Source organism: Rhinoraja longicauda, chromosome 6 (assembly GCF_053455715.1).
Source record: "Rhinoraja longicauda isolate Sanriku21f chromosome 6, sRhiLon1.1, whole genome shotgun sequence".
Taxonomy (NCBI): Eukaryota; Metazoa; Chordata; class Chondrichthyes; order Rajiformes; family Arhynchobatidae; genus Rhinoraja; species Rhinoraja longicauda.
The window spans coordinates 69823933-69847523 of record NC_135958.1 but is presented as its reverse complement, the minus strand read 5'-3'; the positions used below and the strand labels follow the sequence as shown (position 1 = coordinate 69847523).

The window sequence follows — 23591 nt, the reverse complement described above, 5'->3', positions numbered from 1 at the left end:
TGTAGAAATGTGGGTTTTCTCATCCAAGATACTTTACACAACAAACATTGGCCTGGTTAGAGTGAATGTGGAGAGGATGTTTCCACTAGTGGGAGCGTCTAGGACCAGAGGCCAAAGCCTCAGAATACAAGGACGTAGCTTTAGAAAGGGGATGAAAAGGGATTTCTTTAGTCAGAGGGTGGTATGAATCTGAGGAATTCATTGCCACAGACAGCTGTGGAAGCCAAGTCAATGGATATTTTTAAAGCAGAGATTGACAGATTCTTGATTATTAAGGGTGTCTTTATGGGGAGAAGGTGGGAGAATAGGGTTGAGAGGGAAAGATAGATCAGCCATGATTGTCTGGCGGAGTAGGCTTGATGGGCCAAATGGCCTAATTCTGCTCCTGGAACTTTTGAACTTATGAAATGTTTTGAAGCACTGTCAGAGATGGATGAAGGTTTTGTGCACATCGGGATTTCATGAATAAGGATAAGATAAATGACTTTCAAACCCATTTAGAGTAATGTCGTGGAGTTACCCCGAAAGCAATGGGAATTTGCCGTGGTCTGCTCTGAAGGATTTCATCCATAATGTTAGTCTTCCAATTAGTATTTCATCAAAGTAGATTATTGCTCAACAGCTGGGGTGCGGCATGAACATAACATTCGCAGCACATGAAGTGAATGCTTTTTAATGAGTCAATGCAGTGTCCTGTTCTCTGATGTCCAAGGATGTGGAGTTCATGCAGAAACCAGATGGGCAGAAGTTCATGATGATTTAACTTGAGAATCTATCTTCTACATATGGAACAGATGCATGCCATTCCGATAGGGTGTGTAAACTCTATTTTTAAACCTCTATGGTTTGTGAAATTTTCCTCAATAACCAACATTTTGAATTAATTTTGAAATAACCCAAACACACTGCAACTTGACTAATCTCTGCACCAGGGGTCAACTATGTTCAATGGTTCTTCAATGTCCCGTACGCACTGCACTGTGGAATTCTTTTTGCTTAGCTCACACGTGCACGAGTCGCCATATTTTGGCACCATTTACAAAAGCCCAACATCTGGGCCATGTGCTCGATGAACTGGAGTGGCTCCCAATGCAGGTAAGCCCCAGGCCGCTGCAGGCCCCCTCTGTCACCCTCGACCGGCTCAGCCCCCGAACCAACGTCCCACTCTTCGCCCAATGCCTCTGTGTCCTGGGGGCGCCTCCTGCAGCCGAGCTATGAACTGATGAAAGTAATTAGTCGAGTACAAAGAGAAATATGGTAGGCATGAGGGTATAAAATCTTCAGAAAGAATGAAAGTTTGACTTTAGAAATAGGATTTCTTTCAAGTGTTCAGTTATTTCATAAGGTTAAAATTCCTTCCTATCCAGTGCTTGGTGTCCATTGAGCATAAAATCTACAGATATTTCCATGTTCTTGATGCCTTCCACTGAATCCAAGAGGAGTTGTGTTGCTGTGACCCTGTGGCTAGGATGGGGTGAACATTGGGGAGGGTTACATCTTTGTAGTGCACAGAGGTGCAGTGGTACAGTTGTCGCCTTACAGCACCAGAGACCCAGATTCGATCCTGACTGCAGATGCTGACTGTGTGACGCAGCTTGTACGTTCTCCCTGTGACCTGCGTGGCTTTTCTCCGGGTGCTCCGGTTTCCACCCACACTCCAAAGACATGCAGGTTTGTAGGTTAATTGGCTTCTGTAAATTGTCCCTAGTGTGTAGGATAGTGCTAGTGTACGGGGTGATCGGCACGGACTTGGTGGGCCGAAGGGCCTGGTTCCACACCGTATCTCTAAAGTCTAAATGAAAACTCCTACTTGCCATTCAGTAGTCCCAGCCCCACACAGTCCAGTCTGTGAAGTAAAATTCATTGTTTAGAGATTCAGTGAGCAGAGGATGGGGTTGAGCTCTGAGGGTAAGTGCAGCTTTTGGAATTGCTCTGCTACCCTCTCAAGTTGTGAAGTAGGCACACGGAAAGTATGTGATGGTAGAAGAGGGAACAAAGTGCTGGAGTAACTCAGTGGGTCAGGCGGCACCCCAGGAGAACGTGGATAGGTGAAGTTTCAGGTTGAGACCCTTCATTCCACCAGGGCTTTTGATGTCCATAAGTTCTAGGAACAGAATTAGGCCATTCAACCCATCAGGTCTGCTCCACCATTCAATCATGGCTGATCTGTCTTTCCCTCTCAAACCCAATTCTCCTGCCATAACCCCAGATATCCTTACTAATCAAGAATCAGTCTATCTCTGCCTTAAAAATAGTTGGCAATGAATCCCATAGGTTCGCCACCCTCTGACTAAAGAAATTCCTTCTCATCTCCTGTCTAAAGGTGCGTGCTTTTGTTCTGAGGCTGTGGCCTCTGTTCCTTGATTCTCCCCCTAGTGGAAACATCCTCCCCACGTTCACTCTATGTAGGCCTTTCACTATTCGCCTCTATTTTATTGGGTAAAGTTACTCTACTTTATCCCTCGCCTCTGATTTCATTTTGACTTGCAGAAGATGGATGGGCTCGGCACTGTATCAGGTTGATACTTCTGCCAAAGATGACGAATAGTTCCTTGGCAGCACTGAATGCTTCCACGGTGCTGTACAGTCTTGGTTGTCTTGGCTGCAATATGTGACAACCAGCGCGCTACATTTTGATTTTATTTCCAATTTTTTGCGTGGAACTGTCTTGAGTTTATCCTGCTTCAGATGCTAAATGTGCGCTCAGCTTTATACTATTTCCTGAACTCATTTTGCATGAGCTTTTTGTGGTCTACTCTGAGAGGAGACTTCCATCTGGCCTGGCTCTGTCTTGTTGCTCATTGTTTCTGATCCATCTATTAACCCTATTCTATTCCCTGCTCCCCACTCCCGGCAAGTTATTTGAGATTTGAACATTTCCCCGAGTTTACTTTACAAGTTTGATGTTGCTCTTTATCTGCTACAAATATTTGCATTTTACTGGGTTCAATTACAAAATAAGATCATCCATTCGGTCTATCTTACAGGGTGGTGCAGCGGTAGAGTTGCTGCCTTACAGCGCCAGAGACCCGGGTTCAATCCTGTATACGTGTGTGGAGTTTGTAGGTTCTCCACGTTACCGCGTGGGTTGTCTCCGGGTCTCCGGTTTCTCACATTCCAAAGGTGAGTAGGTCTGTGGGTAAATTGGCTTCTGTTAATTTGTAAATTGTCCCGAGTGTGTAGGATAGTGCTCGTGTACGGGGTAATCACTGGTCGGCCTGGACTCAATGGGCCGAAGGGCTTGTATCTGCGCTGCATCTCTAAAGTTTAAAGTAAATGTAAAGTGAAGTGTTTCATCAGCTGGAACAGGTGTAGTGCTCGGGGCAATGAATAATTACTGCTGGGTGGGAAGGCAGGGATGCTGATGGCCAGAGTTGTGTGATTTTCTGATGTATCAAAGGGAAGGACTGAGAGTTGACCTGATGGTCCTTAAGGTAATGATAGAGTTTGAACGGGTAGACATGGAAATGCAGCCAGGGAACCCATAAGTTCACAATTAAACCAAATTCAGGTTCTCTTTTCAAGGAAGAGTGGTTCAAATATGAAGTTGAAAGAAACAGCAGGGAAACAGGCCCTTCGGCCCACCGTCCACAACGGCCATCGATCACCCATTCACACTAGTTCTATGTTATCCAACTTTTGCATCCACTCCCTACACATTCGGGGGAAATTTACAAAGGGCAATTAATCTAGAAACCCATGGGACTTTTGAAATATGGGAGGAAACCAGAGCACCTGGAGGAAAGGCACGCAATCACAGGGAGAACGTGCAAAATCCACACAAGCAGCATTCAAGGTCGGGATCGAAACCGGTTTACTGGCGCTGTGAAATAGCAGCACTATCAGCTGTGCCACTTTTCATTGAATGTAATCAAAGGGAGCCCTGGAGGTGAATAACTTGGATCCATTTAGGGGGAAGCTAAATAGGCAAATGAAGGAGGATTGAATTGGATGAAGAAGAGCCTTGCACTGAGTGCATTCATCAATAGTCCAGGTGTACCATTTCTTTGTTGTACGTCCTACGCATACTCTGGTGTTGCCTAGATAACAAATGCAATTACTTGATTAGTACAGGTGTCAGAGGTTATGGGGAGAAGGCAGGAGAATGGGCTTAGGAGGGAGAGATAGATCAGCCGTGATTGAGTGGCGGAGTAGAGTTAATGGGCCAAATAGCCTAATTCCACTCCTATTCCTTATGATCATATGATTTGCTTTTGTACTGTCCATGATTCGTGAGTGTATTGAGTAGGTTGATTTGATCGATGCAAAAATGGCCTTTGGATCCTCAAAATGTGCTGAGATTTTATGCGAATGTATCTATTTGGCACAATTTTGATTGTGAGTCCCACTAGTTCATTAAAATGGGCAGACTTTGGGTGAAATTTCAACGTTATTGGGGGAATTTGCATCTACTACGATGATCCTGTTCCTTCAATAGGGAGATGCAGAACAGAAACAGCGGCGCAGTGGTGCAGCGGCAGAGTTGCTGCATTACTGCACCAGAGACAGGTTCGATCCTGACTGGGTGCTGTCTGTATGGAGTATGTGACCACGTGGGTTTTCTCCGGGAGCTCCGGTTTCCTCCCACACTCCAAAGATGTACAAGTTTGTAGGTTAACCGGCTTCGGTAAAAATGGTAAATTGTCCTTGGTGTGTAGGATGGTGCTAGTGATAGTGCTAATGTAAGGGCGATCGTTGGTTGGTGCGGACTCGGTGGGGGACAGGCTTGTTTCTGCGCTGTATCTCTAAACTCTAAACTAATCAGTGTGTCTCACACCTTCAGCTTTAATCTCCGGCCTTTGTTCCAATCATTGGCGTCTCAATCTCCTCCCCCCCCCCCCCCCCCCCCCGCCTTTGTCTACCTACTCCCATCTCCCCCTCTCACCCCCTTCCCTCACCATCCTACCAGTTCCCCTATTTGCATCCTTGTATCCCTCTCAGCACACCTTCTCCTGCCATCAATGACCATGATGGACTCCACGCTTCCTCAGGCCACACCCCCACCTCCATCCTTCAGTCTGAAGAAGGGTCTCGACCCGAAATGTCACCTATTCCTTTTCTTCAGAGATGCTGCCTGACCCACGGAGTTACTCCGGCATTTGGTGTCTATCTTAGAGTCATAGAGTGATACAGTGTGGAAACAGGCTCTTCACCCAACTTGCCCACACCGGCCAACATGTCCCAGCTACACTAGTTCTACCTGCCCACATTTGGTCCATATCCCTCCAAACCAGTCCTATCCATGTACCTGTCTGACTGTTTCTTAAACGATGGGATAGTCCCAACCTCCACTACCTCATCTGGCAGCTTGTTCAATGAACCCACCACCCTTTGTGTGAAAAAGTTACCTCTCGGATTCCTATTAAATCTTTTCCCCTTCACCTTGAACCTATGTCCTCGATTCCCCTACTCTGGGCAAGAGACTGTGTGCATCTACCCGATCTATTCCTCTCATGATTTCGGTATAAACCAGCATCTGCAGTTCCTTCCTACACATTTTCTCCACCCAGTCAGTACCTGCCACGATTTGTCCTGCCTCTCCTCTCTGTCAGCTTTCCCCACTCCCCACCCCCCACCAACCCATGTCTGGAGAAGGGTCCCGACCTGAAACATCACCTATCCATGTCTTCCAGAGGTGCTGCCTGACCCGCTGAGTTACTCCAGCACTTTGAATCGTTTTATGTCTCAGCCGTCAGCGAGCTTTGCAGGGAGCGTTTATTAATGTTTGGAATTCATCCCTGAGGATCTGAAAGTAACGCTGCCCGTCTGTTTACTGCGTGGTCCTCTGCAGACATGTGTTCCTCCTAATAGAAGCCAGCACATACCCACGGCTGTACTCGCATTGGCGACCCTCCGTCTGTGGGAAGGAGACGTGAGTAACTGGGGCTGAGAGAAGCGCCGGAGACAAAGGTTTGCAAATAACCCCCCATCCTTAACCCCCCCCCCCCATCCTTAACCCCCCATCCTTAACCCCCCATCCTTAACCCCCCATCCTTAACCCCCCATCCTAACCCCCCCATCCTAACCCCCCCCATCCTAACCCCCCTCCATCCTTAACCCCTCCATCCTTAACCCCTCCATCCTTAACCCCTCCATCCTTAACCCCTCCATCCTTAACCCCTCCATCCTTAACCCCTCCATCCTTAACCCCTCCATCCTTAACCCCTCCATCCTTAACCCCTCCATCCTTAACCCCTCCATCCTTAACCCCCCCATCCTTAACCCCCCCATCCTTAACCCCCCCATCCTTAACCCCCCCCATCCTTAACCCCCCCCATCCTTAACCCCCCCCATCCTTAACCCCCCCCATCCTTAACCCCCCCCCCATCCTTAACCCCCCCCATCCTTAACCACCCCCCATCCTTAACCCCCCCATCCTTAACCCCCCCATCCTTAACCCCCCCATCCTTAACTCCCCCATCCTTAACTCCCCCATCCTTAACTCCCCCATCCTTAACTCCCCCATCCTTAACTCCCCCATCCTTAACTCCCCCATCCTTAACCCCCCCCATCCTTAACCCCCCCATCCTTAACCCCCCCCATCCTTAACCCCCCCCATCCTTAACCCCCCCCCCATCCTTAACCCCCCCCATCCTTAACCCCCCCCCATCCTTAACCCCCCCATCCTTAACCCCCCCCATCCTTAACCCCCCCCATCCTTAACCCCCCCCCATCCTTAACCCCCCCCCATCCTTAACCCCCCCCCATCCTTAACCCCCCCCATCCTTAACCCCCCCCATCCTTAACCCCCCCCATCCTTAACCCCCCCCATCCTTAACCCCCCCCATCCTTAACCCCCCCCCCCCATCCTTAACCCCCCCCCCATCCTTAACCCCCCCCCCATCCTTAACCCCCCCCCCATCCTTAACCCCCCCCCCCATCCTTAACCCCCCCCCCCATCCTTAACCCCCCCCCCATCCTTAACCCCCCCCCCCATCCTTAACCCCCCCCCCCATCCTTAACCCCCCCCCCATCCTTAACCCCCCCCCCATCCTTAACCCCCCCCCCCATCCTTAACCCCCCCCCCCATCCTTAACCCCCCCTCCATCCTTAACACCCCCTCCATCCTTAACCCCCCCCATCCTTAACCCCCTCCATCCTTAACCCCACCCCTCCCCATCCTTAACCACCCCCCACCCCCAAACAAGAAAGGTTGGGAAGTAGGTTGTAATTATTTGAAAGTAGTTTCGTTAAGTGGTTTTGAAGAAGTAAAGTGTGAATTACAGAGCGCCGATTCCAGCCGCCTTATTCAAGCGCTTTTGGCATCACAGCTGGTGATTACAAGGCGGAGAGAGGTACGGGGGGAATGGAGGGTGTCGGCGTATTTAGGGTGAAGGTGGGAACGGTTCACACTAACTCCTGTAAAGGGACAGGGGCCGGTGATCGGAGCAGCCAGCGGTGAGCTGTGTGTGAGTGTGTATGTCTGTGTGAGAGTGGGTTTGTGTGTGTGAGAGAGAGAGTGTGTATGCGCGCGTCTGTATGTGTGTGTGTGTGTGTGATTGTGTGTGTGTTTGAGAGTATTTATGTGTGTGAAACAGTGTGCATCTGCATGTGTGTGCAAGAGTGTGTGTGTGAGTGTGTGCATGTGTATGTCTAAGTGTGTGTGCATGTGTGCATGTGTGTGCATGTGTGTATGTGTTTGTATGTGTGTGTTTGTATGTGTGTGTTTGTTTGTGTGTTTGTATGTGTGTGTTTGTATGTGTGTGTTTGTTTGTGTGTGAGTGTGCATGTGTGTCTGAGTGTGAGGGAGCATGTGTGTGTGTCTGTGTGAGAGAATGTGTGCGTGTGTGTGCGTCTGAGTGTGTATACATGTTTGAAAGTGTATGTGCATACATGCGTGTGTATGTACATATGTGTGTGTGTGTGTGTGTGTGTGCGTGGAGTGTGTGCGTGCGAGTGTGGTATGTGAGGGTGTGAAAGAGTGTGTGCGTGAGTGTATGTGAGTGTGTGTCTGTGTGTCGGTATCTGTGTCTGTGTGTGCGTCGGTGTATGTTTGTGTCTGCAGGTGTGTCTGCGTGTGTATCAATGTGTTTGTGGGGTGAGCTCAGATGTAAAGCGCGACGTTGCCTCTTGCAGAGTCAGATGGAGAAGCTGGTGTTTGTGCTGCTCTTGGCTGTCTTCGCTTCGGCAGAAAGGAACCGAGGATGGGACCACAGATCAGACGGTAAATACATTTAAAGACTGAACTATCGGCGTTCACGGTCCGCTGTGAGCAAAGCTGTCTGTTTTGGCGAGGTGCAGTGTTGTGGTCTCAGAACACAGACGCACAAAGTGCCGGAGTAACTCAGCGGGTCAGGCAGCATCTCCGGAGAAAAACAGTGGGTGATGTTTCGAGTCATAAACTCCCGTCGCCCATCGTTTTCCCCACAGATGCTGCCTGAGCTACTGAGTTACTCCAGCACTTTGTGTCTATCTTCGGTCTAGACCAGCATCTGCAGTTCCTTTCTACACACTTATCCCAAGACAAATGTGCCTATTTCACCCGCTCTGTTGTAAGAAAGTCTCTTGCTCGCCAAGAGCTGACTGCTCGCACTGTGCTCGAGGTTGAAAACTGATCATCGACACTAGAAGCTGGAGTAACTCAGCGGGCAGCCAACATCTCTGGAGACAAGGAATAGGTGACGTTTCGGGTCGAGACCCTTCTTCAGACTGAGAGTCAGGGGAAAGGGAAACGAGAGACATTGGCGGCGGTGTAGAGAGATATAGAACAAATGAATGAAAGATATGTAAAAAAAGTAACGATGATAAAGGAAACATTGCTAGCTGTGGGCTCTCCAATTCTAAATTCAAACCGCAGGTGTTCGCCAGAATAGGATTGTGAAGATGTCACGAAAAATTCCCTTTGTGACTTATTTTTTATACCTGCCAAATTATAAATTAAAATGAATGTTTTTGTATTCCACTGCATAATCCAATTATATATCAGAAAAGGGGTGGGAAATGCTCGACATCTTGTACTGTGTTCAGCTGTAGGATCTGTTCTATCCCCTCCTGATTGCAGAGTTCTGTTATATAAGTGGGGGTTAAAAATAAATTCGATAACTTTTTCCACCTCAGTATCCAGCTCAGTGTGACATTCCCAAGTCTTCTGTTCCTTTAAAATAGAAGGGAATTCACATTTTGAAAAGAATATGCTGTGGACAGGTTTAAGGTGAGAGGGGAAAGATTTATTAGGAACCTGAGGGGCAACCTTTTCACACAGAGGGTGGTGGGTGTGTGGAATGAGGTAGTTGAGGCTTTTTCAGACTTTTCGACTTTAGAGATACCGCATGGAAACGGGCCCTTCGGCCCACCAAGTCTGCACCGACCAGTGGTCCCCTATCCCACGAGGGACAATTTACAATTTTACTGAAGCTAATTAACCTACAAACCGGTTCTTCTTTGGAGTGTGGGATGAAACCGGGGCACCCAGAGAAAACCCATGCTGGTCACAGGGGAGAATGTACAAACTCCGGTCTGGGTCGAACCCGGGTCTCTGGCGCTGTAAGGCAGCAGCTCTACCGCTGCATCAATGTGCCCCTAAAGCCAGGCATGTATTATAACGTTTGGACAGGTCCAAGAATAGGAAAGGTTTAGAGGGATATGGACCAAATGTGAGTAGATGGGGCATCTAGGTTGGCAAGGAAAAGTTGGGCTGAAGGGCCTGTTTCCCAGCTGTATGACTTTGACTCGATGACTAATATTTGCTCTTGTGTTCCTGAGGAGGTTAATGCTAATCCTTTGATAGTCGTACTGCTAAATGCAAGTGAATTATCATTTAACATTCCAATTTCCTCGATGATTATGAATCAACAAGACATGCCCAATGGTATATGCTTGTGTTGCTGCATTATGTCCTGTGGTTTTGTTGCCAAGTTGGGGGTTCTTCTCAATAATTGTCCATGAGGTGAATTCTATAGTTTTCGAGGTATGTGGGTGAAACCAAATAGAGGCAAGGATAGCCACAAGATGCTGGAGTAACTCAGCGGATCAGGCAGCACCTCTGGAGAAAAGGAAGCGGTGATATTTTGGGTCGAAACCCTTCTTGAGACTGGTGAGGTGAGGGTGTCTTTACCAACTGCACAGGTGTAGACGAGATCTTTCGGTGAGTGGAGAGGAGAATTAAGAGTATTTTGTTAGGAGTATATATTTCTAATTATATCTTTTGTGCAGATCCTGCTGTTATGTTAAATTCTCCAGTCCAGGTGGCTGGTTCGATGCTACTATTTTACAGGTATTTTAATCCTGAGCTAACCTTTGCAATATGTTGATATTAATTCCCATTGCCACCAATGGGATTGTAATCAATGTTGATGTTGTGAAATAAATAGCATGGGTAGAAGGTTGGTTTCACAACGGGCAGTAGGATAGGAGTGAAAGTTGTTTATTGGATAGGAGGGAGGTCTATTGTGGACTTCTCTATTGATTGGCACTAGAATAATTGTTTTTCTTAATATACATTAGTGATTTGTACTTGGGGTACAGGGTTCAAGGGTGCATATTAGGTTTAGGTTTTGTTACTGTCACACGCACTGAGGTACAGTAAAAAGCTTGGTTTTACATGACATCCTTTATAAATACAATCAAGTCAAACTCAAGTACAATAGGTAGAGCAAAGGGAATGATACAGAGTGCAGAATATAGTTCTCAGCATTTTGCATCAGTGGCACAGCTGATAGAGTTGCTGCCTCACAGCATCAGAGACGCGGGTTCGATCCTGACCCCCGGTGCAGTCTGTGTGGAGTTTGCATATTCTCCTTGTGACCGCGTGGGTTTCCTCCAGGTGCCCCGGTTTAGACAATAGGCAATAGGTGCAGGAGTAGGCCATTCAGCCCTTCGAGCCAGCACCGCCATTCAATGCGATCATGGCTGATCACTCTCAATCAGTACCCCGTTCCTGCCTTCTCCCCAAACCCCTTCACTCCGCTATCCTTAAGAGCTCTATCCAGCTCTCTCTTGAAAGCATCCAACGAACTGGCCTCCACTGCCTTCTGAGGCAGAGAATTCCACACCTTCACCACTCTGACTGAAAAAGTTCTTCCTCATCTCCGTTCTAAATGGCCTACCCCTTATTCTTAAACTGTGGCCCCTTGGTCTGGACTCCCCCAACATTGGGAACATGTTTCCTGCCTCTAATGTGTCCAATCCCCTAATTATCTTATATGTTTCAATAAGATCCCCCCTCATTCTTCTAAATTCCAGTGTATACAAGCCCAATCGCTCCAGCCTTTCAACATACGACAGTCCCACCATTCCGGGAATTAACCTAGTGAACCTACGCTGCACGCCCTCCATAGCAAGAATATCCTTCCTCAAATTTGGAGACCAAAACTGCACACAGTACTCCAGGTGCGGTCTCACCAGGGCCCGATACAACTGTAGAAGGACCTCTTTGCTCCTATACTCAACTCCTCTTGTTACGAAGGCCAACATTCCATTGGCTTTCTTCACTGCCTGCTGTACCTGCATGCTTCCTTTCATTGACTGATGCACTAGGACACCCAGATCTCGTTGAACTCCCCCTCCTCCTAACTTGACACCATTCAGATAATAATCTGCCTTTCTATTCTTACTTCCAAAGTGAATAACCTCACACTTATCTACATTAAACTGCATCTGCCATGTATCCGCCCACTCACACAACCTGTCCAAGTCACCCTGCAGCCTTATTGCATCTTCCTCACAATTCACACTACCCCCCAGCTTAGTATCATCTGCAAATTTGCTAATGGTACTTTTAATCCCTTCGTCTAAGTCATTAATGTATATCGTAAATAGCTGGGGTCCCAGCACCGAACCTTGCGGTACCCCACTGGTCACTGCCTCCCATTCCGAAAGGGACCCATTTATCCCCACTCTTTGCTTTCTGTCTGTCAACCAATTTTCTATCCATGTCAGTACCCTACCCCCAATACCATGTGCCCTAATTTTGCCCACTAATCTCCTGTGTGGGACCTTGTCGAAGGCTTTCTGAAAGTCGAGGTACACCACATCCCACATCCCAAAGACAGCGGGTTTGAAAGATCATTAGTCTCGATAAAATTGCCCCTAGCGTGTGAATGAAAATGTGGGATAACATAGAACTAGTGTGGATGACTCGGAGTGGAATCGATGGGCCGAAGGGCCTGTATCCATGCTGTGACTTTCAATCTCTGAAGATCACGTAAAGTAGAAAAATGAAAATACAAATCATTTGTATAATTGTCCACATTCTGCTAAGTATATTTTGTGTTTGTGTCTCCTTGTTTTAAAAACTTACTCCAGGTGTGTGTTGACCAAATGTAATTAATTATTGCACCAATATTGTCATCTCAAGAAGCTCCAGATTACATAAATTTGCAAGCAATGATGAATGAAGCTATTTATAAATCATTTATTAGACAAAAAAAAGAGACAATACAAAGTACATCCTTGGTATTTTCCCCAATAAATGAGTATCATGGCTTCACAAGGAAGCAAGAAACAAGTTTCCTTGTAGTATTCTGGAAGCTATCCAGATTCTTATCTGCCTGTACGGCATGCAACACGAATTCTGTGCCAGCAACACAGACACTGATTAGAATGTGATCACTATAAATTTGGGGCAACTGCCAAAGCTTTGAGGGCTTATTTTTACTACTTAGGAAATGGGAATGATTAACATGTTTGAGTGTGAGATTGGACTGCAGTGTTGGACGAGTCAGCGGAGCAGGGTCAGTAAAACACTTCCTGCTTAAAATATGTTTTTTAAGGCGTTTATGCATGATAAGTCATGATAAGACATACTCCCCTTCCCATGTCCCTGCTGACCTTTCTGTCCCAGACCTCCTCCACTGCCAGAGTGAGGCCACAGGCAAATTGGAGAAACAGCACCTCATATTTTGCGTTCAACCCAACGGAATGAACTTTGCATTCTCTCATTTTCAATCATTTCTACTAACACTCCCCTCCCTCCCCTCCCCTCCCTCCCCTCCCTCCCTCCCCTCCCTCCCCTCCCTCCCCTCCCTCCCCTCCCTCCCCTCCCTCCCCTCCCTCCCCTCCCCTCCCCTCCCCTCCCCTCCCCTCCCCTCCCCTCCCTCCCCTCCCTCCCCTCCCTCCCCTCCCTCCCCTCCCTCCCCTCCCTCCCCTCCCCTCCCCTCCCTCCCCTCCCCTCCCCTCCCTCCCCTCCCCTCCCCTCCCCTCCCCTCCCCTCCCTCCCCTCCCCTCCCTCCCCTCCCTCCCTCCCTCCCTCCTTCCCTCCTTCCCTCCTTCCCTCCTTCCCTCCTTCCCCCCTGCCTGCCTTACTCCACCCTAGTCATTTAACCACAGTTCACCACAATGTATCCCACTTGTGATCACACCTTCCCTTATCAACAATTAGCCTACCAAGGCATTACCCTGCACGAGCTTATCTGTTGCCAGCGCTGATTTGTCCTGGCCTTTTCTCATCTCCAGCTCTTCCCCGCCCCCCCAACCCCAACCCCAACTTTCAGTTTAAAGAAGGGTCCTGACCTGAAATCTCACCTATCCATTTTCTCCAGAGATGCTGCTTGACCTGTTGAGTTCCTTACTCCAGCACTTTGTGTCTATCTTTGCTATAAACCAGCAGCATCTGCAGCTCATTGTTATTACTTTGTGTTTGCTCCAGTTATTGGTTTGCTCCCTCAACCTCAAACTGTAGCCATGTCTCCCCCATCCCTACCTCAATGTCCAACGCTCTGTTAGTGAAAGGGCAGCACAGTGGAGCAGCGTATTGCCGTCTTACAGCGCCAGAGATCTGGGTTCGTTCCTGACCATGGGTGCTATGTGTACGGAGTTTGTACATTCTCCCAGTGACCGCATGGGTTTTCTCCGGGTGCTCCGGTTTCCTCCAAAGACGTACAGGTTTGTAGGTTAATTAACTTTGGTAAAATTGTAAATTGTCCCAGGTGTGTAGGATGATGCTAGTGTACCGGGTGGTCGCTGGTCGGCGCGGACTTGGTGGGCGGAAAGGCCTGTTTCCACGCAGTATCTCTAAAGTCTGTATCTCTAATTTCATTGCATGAAATCTTGCAATCCCAATGAACACAGTTCTCATTACTTGGTAATATGCTACACAGACTAACATTGTGGCTATTAAAGGTTATTGCAGGATCTACACCAGCCTGTTTGCACGCGGGAATCATCCATAAGCAGTAGAGTGGTTATGACCAAATAATATATTTTTAGTAAAGCTGTGTGAGGGATTAATATTGGGTAGGACAAGGTGGATAACTCCTTTGCCCATTATTAAATAGCGCAAAAGGAATTATTTTTACTCAACATGTCAGAGAAGATGGAACCTTGGTTGAAACAAAAGCCATCCCCTCCAACACTCTATCATCACTCTACCATCACTTCACAAGAAGAATTGCTTCAATATTGTGTTCAAGTCTCTGGAGTGGGACTCAAACTCTTTTGGCTTGGAGCTAAAGTTTACCAACTGAGCCATAGCTGACACTGAAGAGATAATGGCTGCCAAGAAAAATACTTTGAATGTACAAAGTGGGCCAGATGTTGTGGCTGGGAACTCATGCCATCAGTTCCTTCCCAACTTGCTCTCAAGGTTTTTAATTCTTTCCTCGCATGCATAACTATCGAAAGTGTGGACTGATGACTCCCAGATCCCCAGCAATCCTTTCCTCAGGGGCACTGATGGTGAACTGATGCCAATCTGCAGTTTTCCCCGTATCCCAATCAGATTATGAAATAAACAGCGTGAGGTCTGGGTGTAAAGTGTTAACTGCTGTCTGTGTGCTCCAGCTCAGATCTGGAATGGTAAAGGATGGAAAAGGGAATTGGATCTAAATGGGCAGAAAAAAAGTACATTTTACACGAGGGAACAGAGAGGAAATGATCTAGAAAGAAGGTTTAGGTTTATTATTGTCATGTGTACCAAGGTTCAGTAAAAAGGTTCTTGCTATCCAAACAGATCCGATAATGCGTGTAAGAAGGAACTGCAGTTGCTGCTTAATACCGAAGATAGACACAAAATGCTGGAGTAACTCAGCGGATCAGGCAGAATTCTAGAGAAATGATTAGGTGATGTTTCTGTTCGAAACCCTTCCTCAGACGATATAATTCAAATATTTGAAGGTAGACACAAAATGCTGGAGTAACTCAGCGGGTCAGGCAGCATCTCAGGAGAGGAGGAACGTCACCCATTCCTTCTCTCCTGAGATGCTGCCTGACCCGCTGAGTTACTCCAGCATTTTGTGTCTACCTTCAATTTGAACCAGCATCTGCAGTTATTTTCCTATACTTAATTCAGATATTTGGGTAGAAGAAGGCAGCATGGTGGTGCAGCAGTAGAGTTACTGCCTAACAGTGCCAGAGACCCGGGTTCGATCCTGACTATGGGTGCTGTCTGTACAGAGTTTGTACATTCTCCCCATGACCGTATGGGTTTATCTCTGGGTGCTCTGGTTTTCTCACCCCCTCCAAAGATGTACAGGTTTGTAGGATAATTGGCTTTGATAAAAAATTGTAAATTGTCCCAAGTGCATAGGATAGTGCTACTGTGTGGGATCACTGGTCGTCACGGACTCTGTCGGTTGAAGAGCCTGTTTCCGTGGTGTATCTTTAAACTAATCTAAAATTGTAGAACACTGGGGTAAGTGGAATGATGATTAACATGAGACAACTTAAAAAATCAGTATGATGGCTTCTTTGTTTTCATGCTTGGTGTTTTGCCATTTGTTATGTAAAGATGAAAATACCCCCAGGTCTGATCATGAAGTGAACACATTGAGATCTTGACCCAGTGAATCCTTTAGAAGCTGATTAAGATACAATAGTCACAAACCTTGTCATGAATAGTCAAAGGTGCATCACAAAGAATTCCGTAGTTCTCTTTAGGCACCACCTGAGATCACGGTAGTTCGCAATTTACTCCCTCCCCTTTCCAATATTGAATGTGAGAGATTATTCAGCATACGTGTAAATGCCTGACCTAAAGATAGATACAAAGTGCTGGAGTAACTCAGCGTGTCAGGCAGCATCTTTGGAGAAAAAAGATGGATAACATTTCGGGTCGCAACCCTTCTTCAGAGTGAAGAAGGGTTCTGACCCGAAACATCACCCATCCTTTTTCTCCAGAGATGCTGCCTGTCCTGCTGAGTTACTCCAGCACTTTGTACCTATCTTCGGTATAAATTAACTTCAACAGTTCCTTCCCACACTAAATGCCTGGGCCATTGAGCCTGCACCCATGCAGAACTCATGGACTTCATCAACTTCACCACCAATTTTCATCCTGCACTCAAATTTACTTGGGCCATCTCCGACACCTCCCTCCCCTTTCTTGATCTCACAGTCTCCATCACAAGAAATAGACTATGGACTGACATCTATCACAAACCCACTGACTCCCACAACTATCTGGACTACACTTCTTCCCACCCTGCTTCCTGCAAAGACTCTATCCCCTACTCCCAATTCCTCCGTCTACGCCGCATCTGCGCCCAAGATGAGGTATTCCATACTAGAACATCCGAGATGTCCTCATTCTTTAGGGAACGGGGATTCCCCTCTCCCATCATGGATGAGGCCCACACTTGTGTCTCCTCGGTACCCCACAACTCCACCCTTGCTTCCCCTCCACTAGTCGCAATAGAGTCCCCCTAGTCCTTGCATTTCACCCCATCAGCCGTCGCATACAACACATAATCCTCCAAAATTTCCGCCACCTCCAATGGGATCCCACCACTAGCCACATTTTCCCATCTCCCCCCTTTTCCGCCTTCCACAGAGACCGTTCCCTCCGCAACTCCCTGGTTAACTCATCCCTTTCCACCCAAACCACCCCTTCCCTGGTACCTTCCTCTGCAACCGCAGAAGATACAACACCTATCATTATACCTCCTCTCTCGATTCTATCCAGGGACCCCGACATTCCTTTCAGTTTAGGCAGAGGTTCATTTGCACCTCCTCCAGCATCTCTGGAGGAGGTGCAAGTGAACCTATGCCTAACCTGAACCTCACCTACTGTATCCGTTGTTCAAGATGTGGACTTATAAATCGGCGAGACCAAAAGCAGACTGGGCGATCGTTTCGCTGAACACCTTCGTTCAGCCCGCGTGAACCAACCTGATCTCCTGGCTGCTGGACACTTTAATTTTCCTTCCCATTCCTACACAGGCCTTTCTGTCCTCGGTCTCCCCCATTGTCAGAGTGAGGCTAAACACAAATTGGAGGAACAGCATCTTGTATTTCGCTTGGGCAGCTCACAGCCTAGTGGTATGAATATTGAATTCTCTCACTTCAGGTAGCCCTGGCATTCCCTCTCTCTCTATCCCTCCCCCACCCAAGTCACACTAGTTTCTCATTTTCACCCTACAAACAGCTTACAATTATCATCGTTACTTTTTTGCATATCTTTCATTCATTGTTCATTATCTCTCCACATCACCATCTATATCTCTCGTTTCCTTTATCCCTCACCAATGTGAAGAAGTGTCTTGACCCGAAACGTCACCCATTCCTTCTCTCCAGAGATGCTGCCTGTCCCACAGAGTTACTCCAGCTTCTTGTGGTCTATCTTCGGTTTAAACCAGCATCTGCAGTTTCTTCTTACACATTCAGCTTAGTTACCTTAATGTCAAATGTCCCTACACGATGTTGTCAAATATCACAATATCCATATTACATAACTTAAAAATCCAACGTATTAACTATTCTTTAAGACATGTACTATACTTAAACCTTGAGGTAGGAAGAGCAATTTATGTTATTTCTCTGGATTTTGTTCCAACCATCTGCCTATCAAAACCCTCCCTTGCCTGTGCCCACCTATTACCTGCCATGTTTTGTCCTGCCTATCCCCTCTCGGAGTATTCCTCCCAACCCCTTCTGCCCCCCCCCCCCCCCCTCAATCAGTCTGAAGAAGGGTCTCAACTCAAACCATCACCGACCCATGTTCTCCAGAGATGCTGGCTGACCTGTTGAGTTCCTCCTGCACCGTGTCATTTTGTGTATTAACCAGCAACTGAAGTTCCTTGTTTCTAAGTTAGTCATTTATTAGTTTAGTGATTGGATTAGATTTGACTAACACTGACTTCGTTTTTCCGAATTTTAGTTGTAAATTGGTTTAATTGGCTACCGGTCCTAAGAGACCATAACTTAGTTCTGAATCTGATTATTTGTAATTTTGTTACTTCAGGTAAGCCCGACGAGAAATAGGCAAAATGTGTAGGAAGGAACTGCAGATGCTGGTTTAAACCGAAGATAGACACAAAATGCTGGAGTAACTCAACGGGACAGGCAGTATCTCTGGAGACAAGGAATAGGTGACTTTTTGTGTCGAGACCCTTCTTCAGACTGATCAGTGTGAAGAAGGGTCTCGACCCGAATCGTCACCCTTTCCTTCTCTCCAGAGATGCTGCCTGTCCTGCTGAGTTACTCCAGAATTGTGTGTCTATCTTAGCACACCCAGACTTGGCTATTTCTGTGTTTGTATAACCATACATTGCACCCTCTGTAATGTCTTGTGAAAAGACCAAATGTGACTTTTTCATCTCCTGATGTCTGGTTTGCGACTGTAGATGTTTAGTTCATGATGCAACAAATGAAATCTTGTTCATAGCAAGCAGAAGATGTTGGAAACGGGCAGCAACTGAATCTGAAAGATGTTTAGCCTTGGCGTGTAAAAACCTTGCAGGCATTGGTTTAATTTTGATTTTTTTCTAGTCCCTGACAGGAAGGTTTATAACTCCTCTGAAAGATAAAAGGCAAGTGTTTCGTTAACGAGAACATGTCTGTTAAATCTCCAAACCAAACTATATTTTTGTAGACAGGAAGCTTATCCCTGCTGTCTTTTTAGTTGGTGACAGTTGATGCAAGTTCCAAAAGGAACAAATTAAAAGATTAAAGTACAGAGTAGGAATGCTTTCAGTTTCTACTTGTACCTTATTAATATTTAAAGCGTGGAGATTGAGAATTGTCTAAATACAGTGCCTTGGCAGTAGAGTTCGCTGCAGATTCCTGGAAAACTGTTCTTCGGCGCTCTAGTGTTCGATAATGTTTGAGGTTGTGTTTGCTGAGGTGAGACCTGCTTCTCCTGGGACAGGCTGATGCCTTCAGTGCCGAGCAGCACCAAGACCCCTCTGTTTTTAATATTCCACAGCAGACAGATTGTGGTCAGGAGCCGAGATAAACGTTAACATCTGTAAAAGACCAAAAACAGTTGAATCCTTGAATCCGGCTTATCCCATTCACCGCACCTGCACACACATAGTGCTCCGTAATCACCTCTAACCACCATTCCAGCATTCCAACGGAAACCCAGGAGGCTAAATATCCCGTTCGATTTGAGTTCTTTCCCGCAGAAAAAAAATCTTGTTCTTTTTCATCTTGAAAGTCTGTTTGGTCTCATGCTCATGTGACCAGGTGGGCAGCAGATGAGGTATTTTATCTCCGTACTATTTAATGGAGAGGATGGCGGTGAACAGTTTAATGCAAGAGGGAAGAATCAGCCAAGAGCTTATTTTAGTTCACTTTAAAGCAACAAAGCGTTTATCATGATCTTTATGCAGTCAGTGGTTTTCAACTTTTCCATCTGCCTGACAAATATCAATGTACTCCCAACTTGTAAAACTATTGATCTATTCTATTATTTACACACTCCCACGCCACCATTTCATTGATATACTCTGCTAATAGTTTAACAAGTAAAACATTGTAAATTGTCCCTAGTGTGTAGGATGGTGCTAATGACGAGGTGATCACTGGTTCGTGTGGACTCGATGGGCCGAAGGGCCTATTCCTATGCTGTAGCTCTAAAATTACAACTAAAATCAGATGCAGATTTCTAAGCCCTGATGTTTTTACACTGAAATAAACAAGAAAGTGCTGGAAATTCTTAAGTTTGTCAAGTGGAGCTCTTGTTTTTGTGGAGAACACAAACATGAGATGGTTGTAGAGTCATACAGCCCCATCAACACTAGTCCCACCTGCCTACATTTGGACCATGCCCCTCTAAACCTATTCTGTCCATATACCTGTCTAAATGCTACTTAAAAGTTGCAATAGTACCTGCCTCAACTATCTCCTCCGGCAGCTCGTTCCAGACGTCCACCACCTTTTGTATAAAATAACGTTACCCCTCAGATTCCTATTATATCTTTTCCCTCTCACCTTAAACCTATGTCCTCTGGTTCTCGATTCCTCTACTCTGGGCAAAAGTGTGTTTTGTCAATCCATTCTTATAAGATCACCTCCTCATCCCCCTGTGCACCACAAAGTCTGAGCCTGCTCAACCTCTCTCCATGTAGCTCAGGCCCTCGAGTCGTGGCAATATCCTGGTAAATCTTCCCTGCACCTTTCCAGCTTGACAACATCTTTCCTCTTGGTGGCTCGATGAGAAATATTTGTTTGTTTCACATTGTAATTGTGTTGAGCCTTTGCTTTCAGCTAAGAAAGTGAACATGCGAGGATGTGCAAACCTGACCAACGTGCTGGACAACTGGAAATTTGCCATCATGACCCAGATTAAGGACCTGCTCCTATATGACCACCACACTGTCCTCCCAGACTATGGCCGGTAGGTGTTCAGCAAAAGAAGAAGAAGAAGGCATTTTTGTAACACTTTTCAACATTCCAGCTATATCGGAATTCCTCAAAGTTTGGGGTGGCAGAGTAGCTCAGCGGTAGAGTTGTTCCCCTACAGCGCCAGACACCCGGGTTCGATCCGGACTACTGATGCTGTCCGTACGGAGTTTGTACGTTTTCCCGAGACCATGTGGGTTTTCTCCAGGTGCTCCAGTTTCCCCCCACACTCAAAAGACGTACAGGTTTGTAGGTTAATTGGCTTCGGTAAAAATTGTAAATTGTCCCTAGTGTGTAGGGTAGCATATGGGGGTCGCTGGTCAGTACAGACTTGGTGGGCCGAAGGGCCTGTTTCCGCGCTGTATCTCTAAACTAAACTAAAATTAAACTAATAAAATCTAGTTTCTGTCTCAATCCAAGGAGACACAGCAGTCAATGTTTGGAATGCAGACCTTTGAGTTGCTGGTACAGCTGAGGTCATCCTCTGAGCTCAGGGACACTGGAAAATGGAAGCCCCTTGTGCCTGCTCCACCATTCAGTAAGATCAACACTCCTCCATGGACGTTAATGTAATTAATATTATTGATATCTCCAGTGGGGCGTTGAGGTTACCATTGGGCAGATGCATGACTGGGACAACCACACAAAGACTGTGGCCAGCACGGTTTACCAGAATTCTGCCATAACGTGATGTGACATGATGAGATCAGTTTAGCTTGGTATTGTGTCAGCACCAACACTGTAGACCAAAGGACCCGTTCCTGTGCTGTGCACTTCTATGTGTAGGAAGGAAATGCAGATGCTGTTTTACACCAGAGGTGGACTCAAAATGCTGGTGTAACTCAGGCAGCATCTCTAGAGAAAAGGAATAGGTGATGTTTTTTTAATGTTCTTCTATGGGTAGTGCAGTGGTAGAGTTGCTGCCTCACAGAGTTAGGGACCCCGGTTCGATCCTGGCTACGGGTGACTCTGGATGGAGAGAGTAACATTGATGAGTTGTGAAGGCTGGCTCCTGAGAACTTAAAGTATGTCCTTCTGAGTTTCACTGCACCAGTTTATCTCCCTCACCAGAGAGACCCGGGGAATAGAATTTAAATCAAGAGACAGAAGGATTTAAGGCAAGTGAAAAAAAAATTGGTCCAAGCTTGAAACCAGCTGCCTGAAAGATTGGCTCAGGCAAAACATCTTCATCACATTGAAAAATTAACTGGATGAACACGTGATGTAGCGGAACCAATGGAGGTATAGACCAAAACATAGGAGTAGTTAGGATGGACGCACAGAGTCTTGTACCCATAGTGGAGGAATCAAATACCAGATGATCTGGAGATCTGGTTTGGAGAACGGTCCCGACCCGAAACGTCACCCTTCCTTTTTCTCCAGAGATGCTGCCTGACCCGCAGAGTTACTCCAGCACTTTGTGTCTGTCTTTGGCAAGGACCAGAAGATATAAGTTTAAGGTGAGAGGAGAAAGATTTAATAAGAACCTGATGGGTAACTTTGTCATATAGAGGGTATGTGGAATAAGCTGCCAGATTCTTGATAAGAACGGGGGACAGGGGGAGAAGGCAGGAGAGTGGGGTTAGAGGGGGAGAGGTAGATCAGCCATGATTGAATGGCGGAGTAAACTTGATGGGGCGAATGGCCTAATTCTACTATTACTTGTGACCTTATGAAGTTGCTGAGGTGGGTACTATGACGACATGTATTATATGAACGGGTATATGGATAGGAAAGGTTTAGAGGTATATGAGCTAAACATGGGAAAATGGGACCTTAGACGCGGCATCTGGGTCAGCATGGATGAGTTGGACCGAAGGGCCTGTTTCTATGCTGCGTGACTCTGTGACACTAAGAGTTTGGAAGTGGGATTGATCAGGATTGTTCCTTTTCAGTCAGTATGGCCTTGATGGGTAAATGCCAACATAAATGTAAATGTATGTGGTTGATGGAGTCTGCCTGTCAGAACTGGGCCAAGTGGTTTGTGGAAGAAAGCTTGGGTTCCTGGAAAAACAACTTCCTATGTAATATTCATCATCTGGCAGTGAGGGTAGATGTGTTGCCTGTGTAACATGGTATCTAATTGTTATTGTTGGACTTTGTTCAATAGGACAAACAAAATATCCAGATTATTGGACAATGTTCAATATAGTGATCCAAATTAATTTTCTAACGTTTAGATTCACAGATTATTGACGGCATGTTTTGATTGCCTCGGTTGCCTTGTTTAATCCCACCGGTGCAAAGCCAAGGTTTTGATTTCCGGTTTGCTCCCACATTCCAAAGACGTGCAAGCTTCTGGGTTAATTGGCTTCTGTAAATTGTCCCTAGCGCGTAGGACAGAACTAGTGTGCGGGGGATCGCTGGTCGGCGCGGACGCGGTGGGCCGAACGGCCTGTTTCCACGCTGTGTCTCTAAAACTAAAACCTTCCTTTGTCCCCGTGCAGGATTCATACACTCTCTGGAGCACTTGACGATCTCTACAAAGAGTTCAGTGCTTTGAAAGAGAGGATGATTGAGCTGACCAACAAGTTTGAGGGAGTGGAATTATTTGTGGACGAGCTGAAGGCAGCCCGGCACTGGACACGGCCTGGGGAGAGGCGGGTCCAGTCCACCCACGAGAAGCTGGGAAACGAAGCTCCTCGCAGGACACGCTTCGTGGTGCGTAAAGTGAAGAAGCAAGTCGTCCAGCCTCGAACCTAGACTTGGCCAAGCAGAAACCAAAGGCCGCTGCTTCCATTACAACAGTATCTCATGGGGCTTCTGAACTTCCTTAGTGAGTTCTATAAAGTGCCAGTGCGGTCAATGTATTTTAAAGGACACAAAAACCTGGAGTAACTCAGCGGGTCGGACAGCATCTCTGGAGAAAGGTTCTGATGAAGGGTCTCTACCTGACTCATCACCTGTTCCTTTTCTCCAGAGACGCTGTCTGACCCGCTGAGTTACTCCAGCTTTTTGTGTCTATCTTCAGTTTAAACCAGCATCTGAAGTTCCTTCCTACACATTTTAAAGTGTACATGATTAATGGAAGCTTTACTCCAAATGAGGCAACTACTCTTTTAATTAATACACTCAGACCTTCATAAGTAAGT

General features: G+C 46.6%; 1 protein-coding gene across 1 annotated transcript; it reads left to right on the top strand.

The window, feature by feature from the left end:
* The first annotated feature begins 1089 nt into the window (after positions 1-1089).
* On the top strand, positions 1090-23311 carry LOC144594747 (uncharacterized). Its single transcript, XM_078401591.1, has 4 exons — positions 1090-1095; positions 8077-8164; positions 20365-20494; positions 22947-23311. Exons 1-4 carry the CDS (start codon positions 1090-1092, stop codon positions 23200-23202), a joined length of 480 nt encoding a protein of 159 aa, XP_078257717.1. The 3' UTR covers positions 23203-23311.
* Positions 23312-23591: the final 280 nt, after the last annotated feature.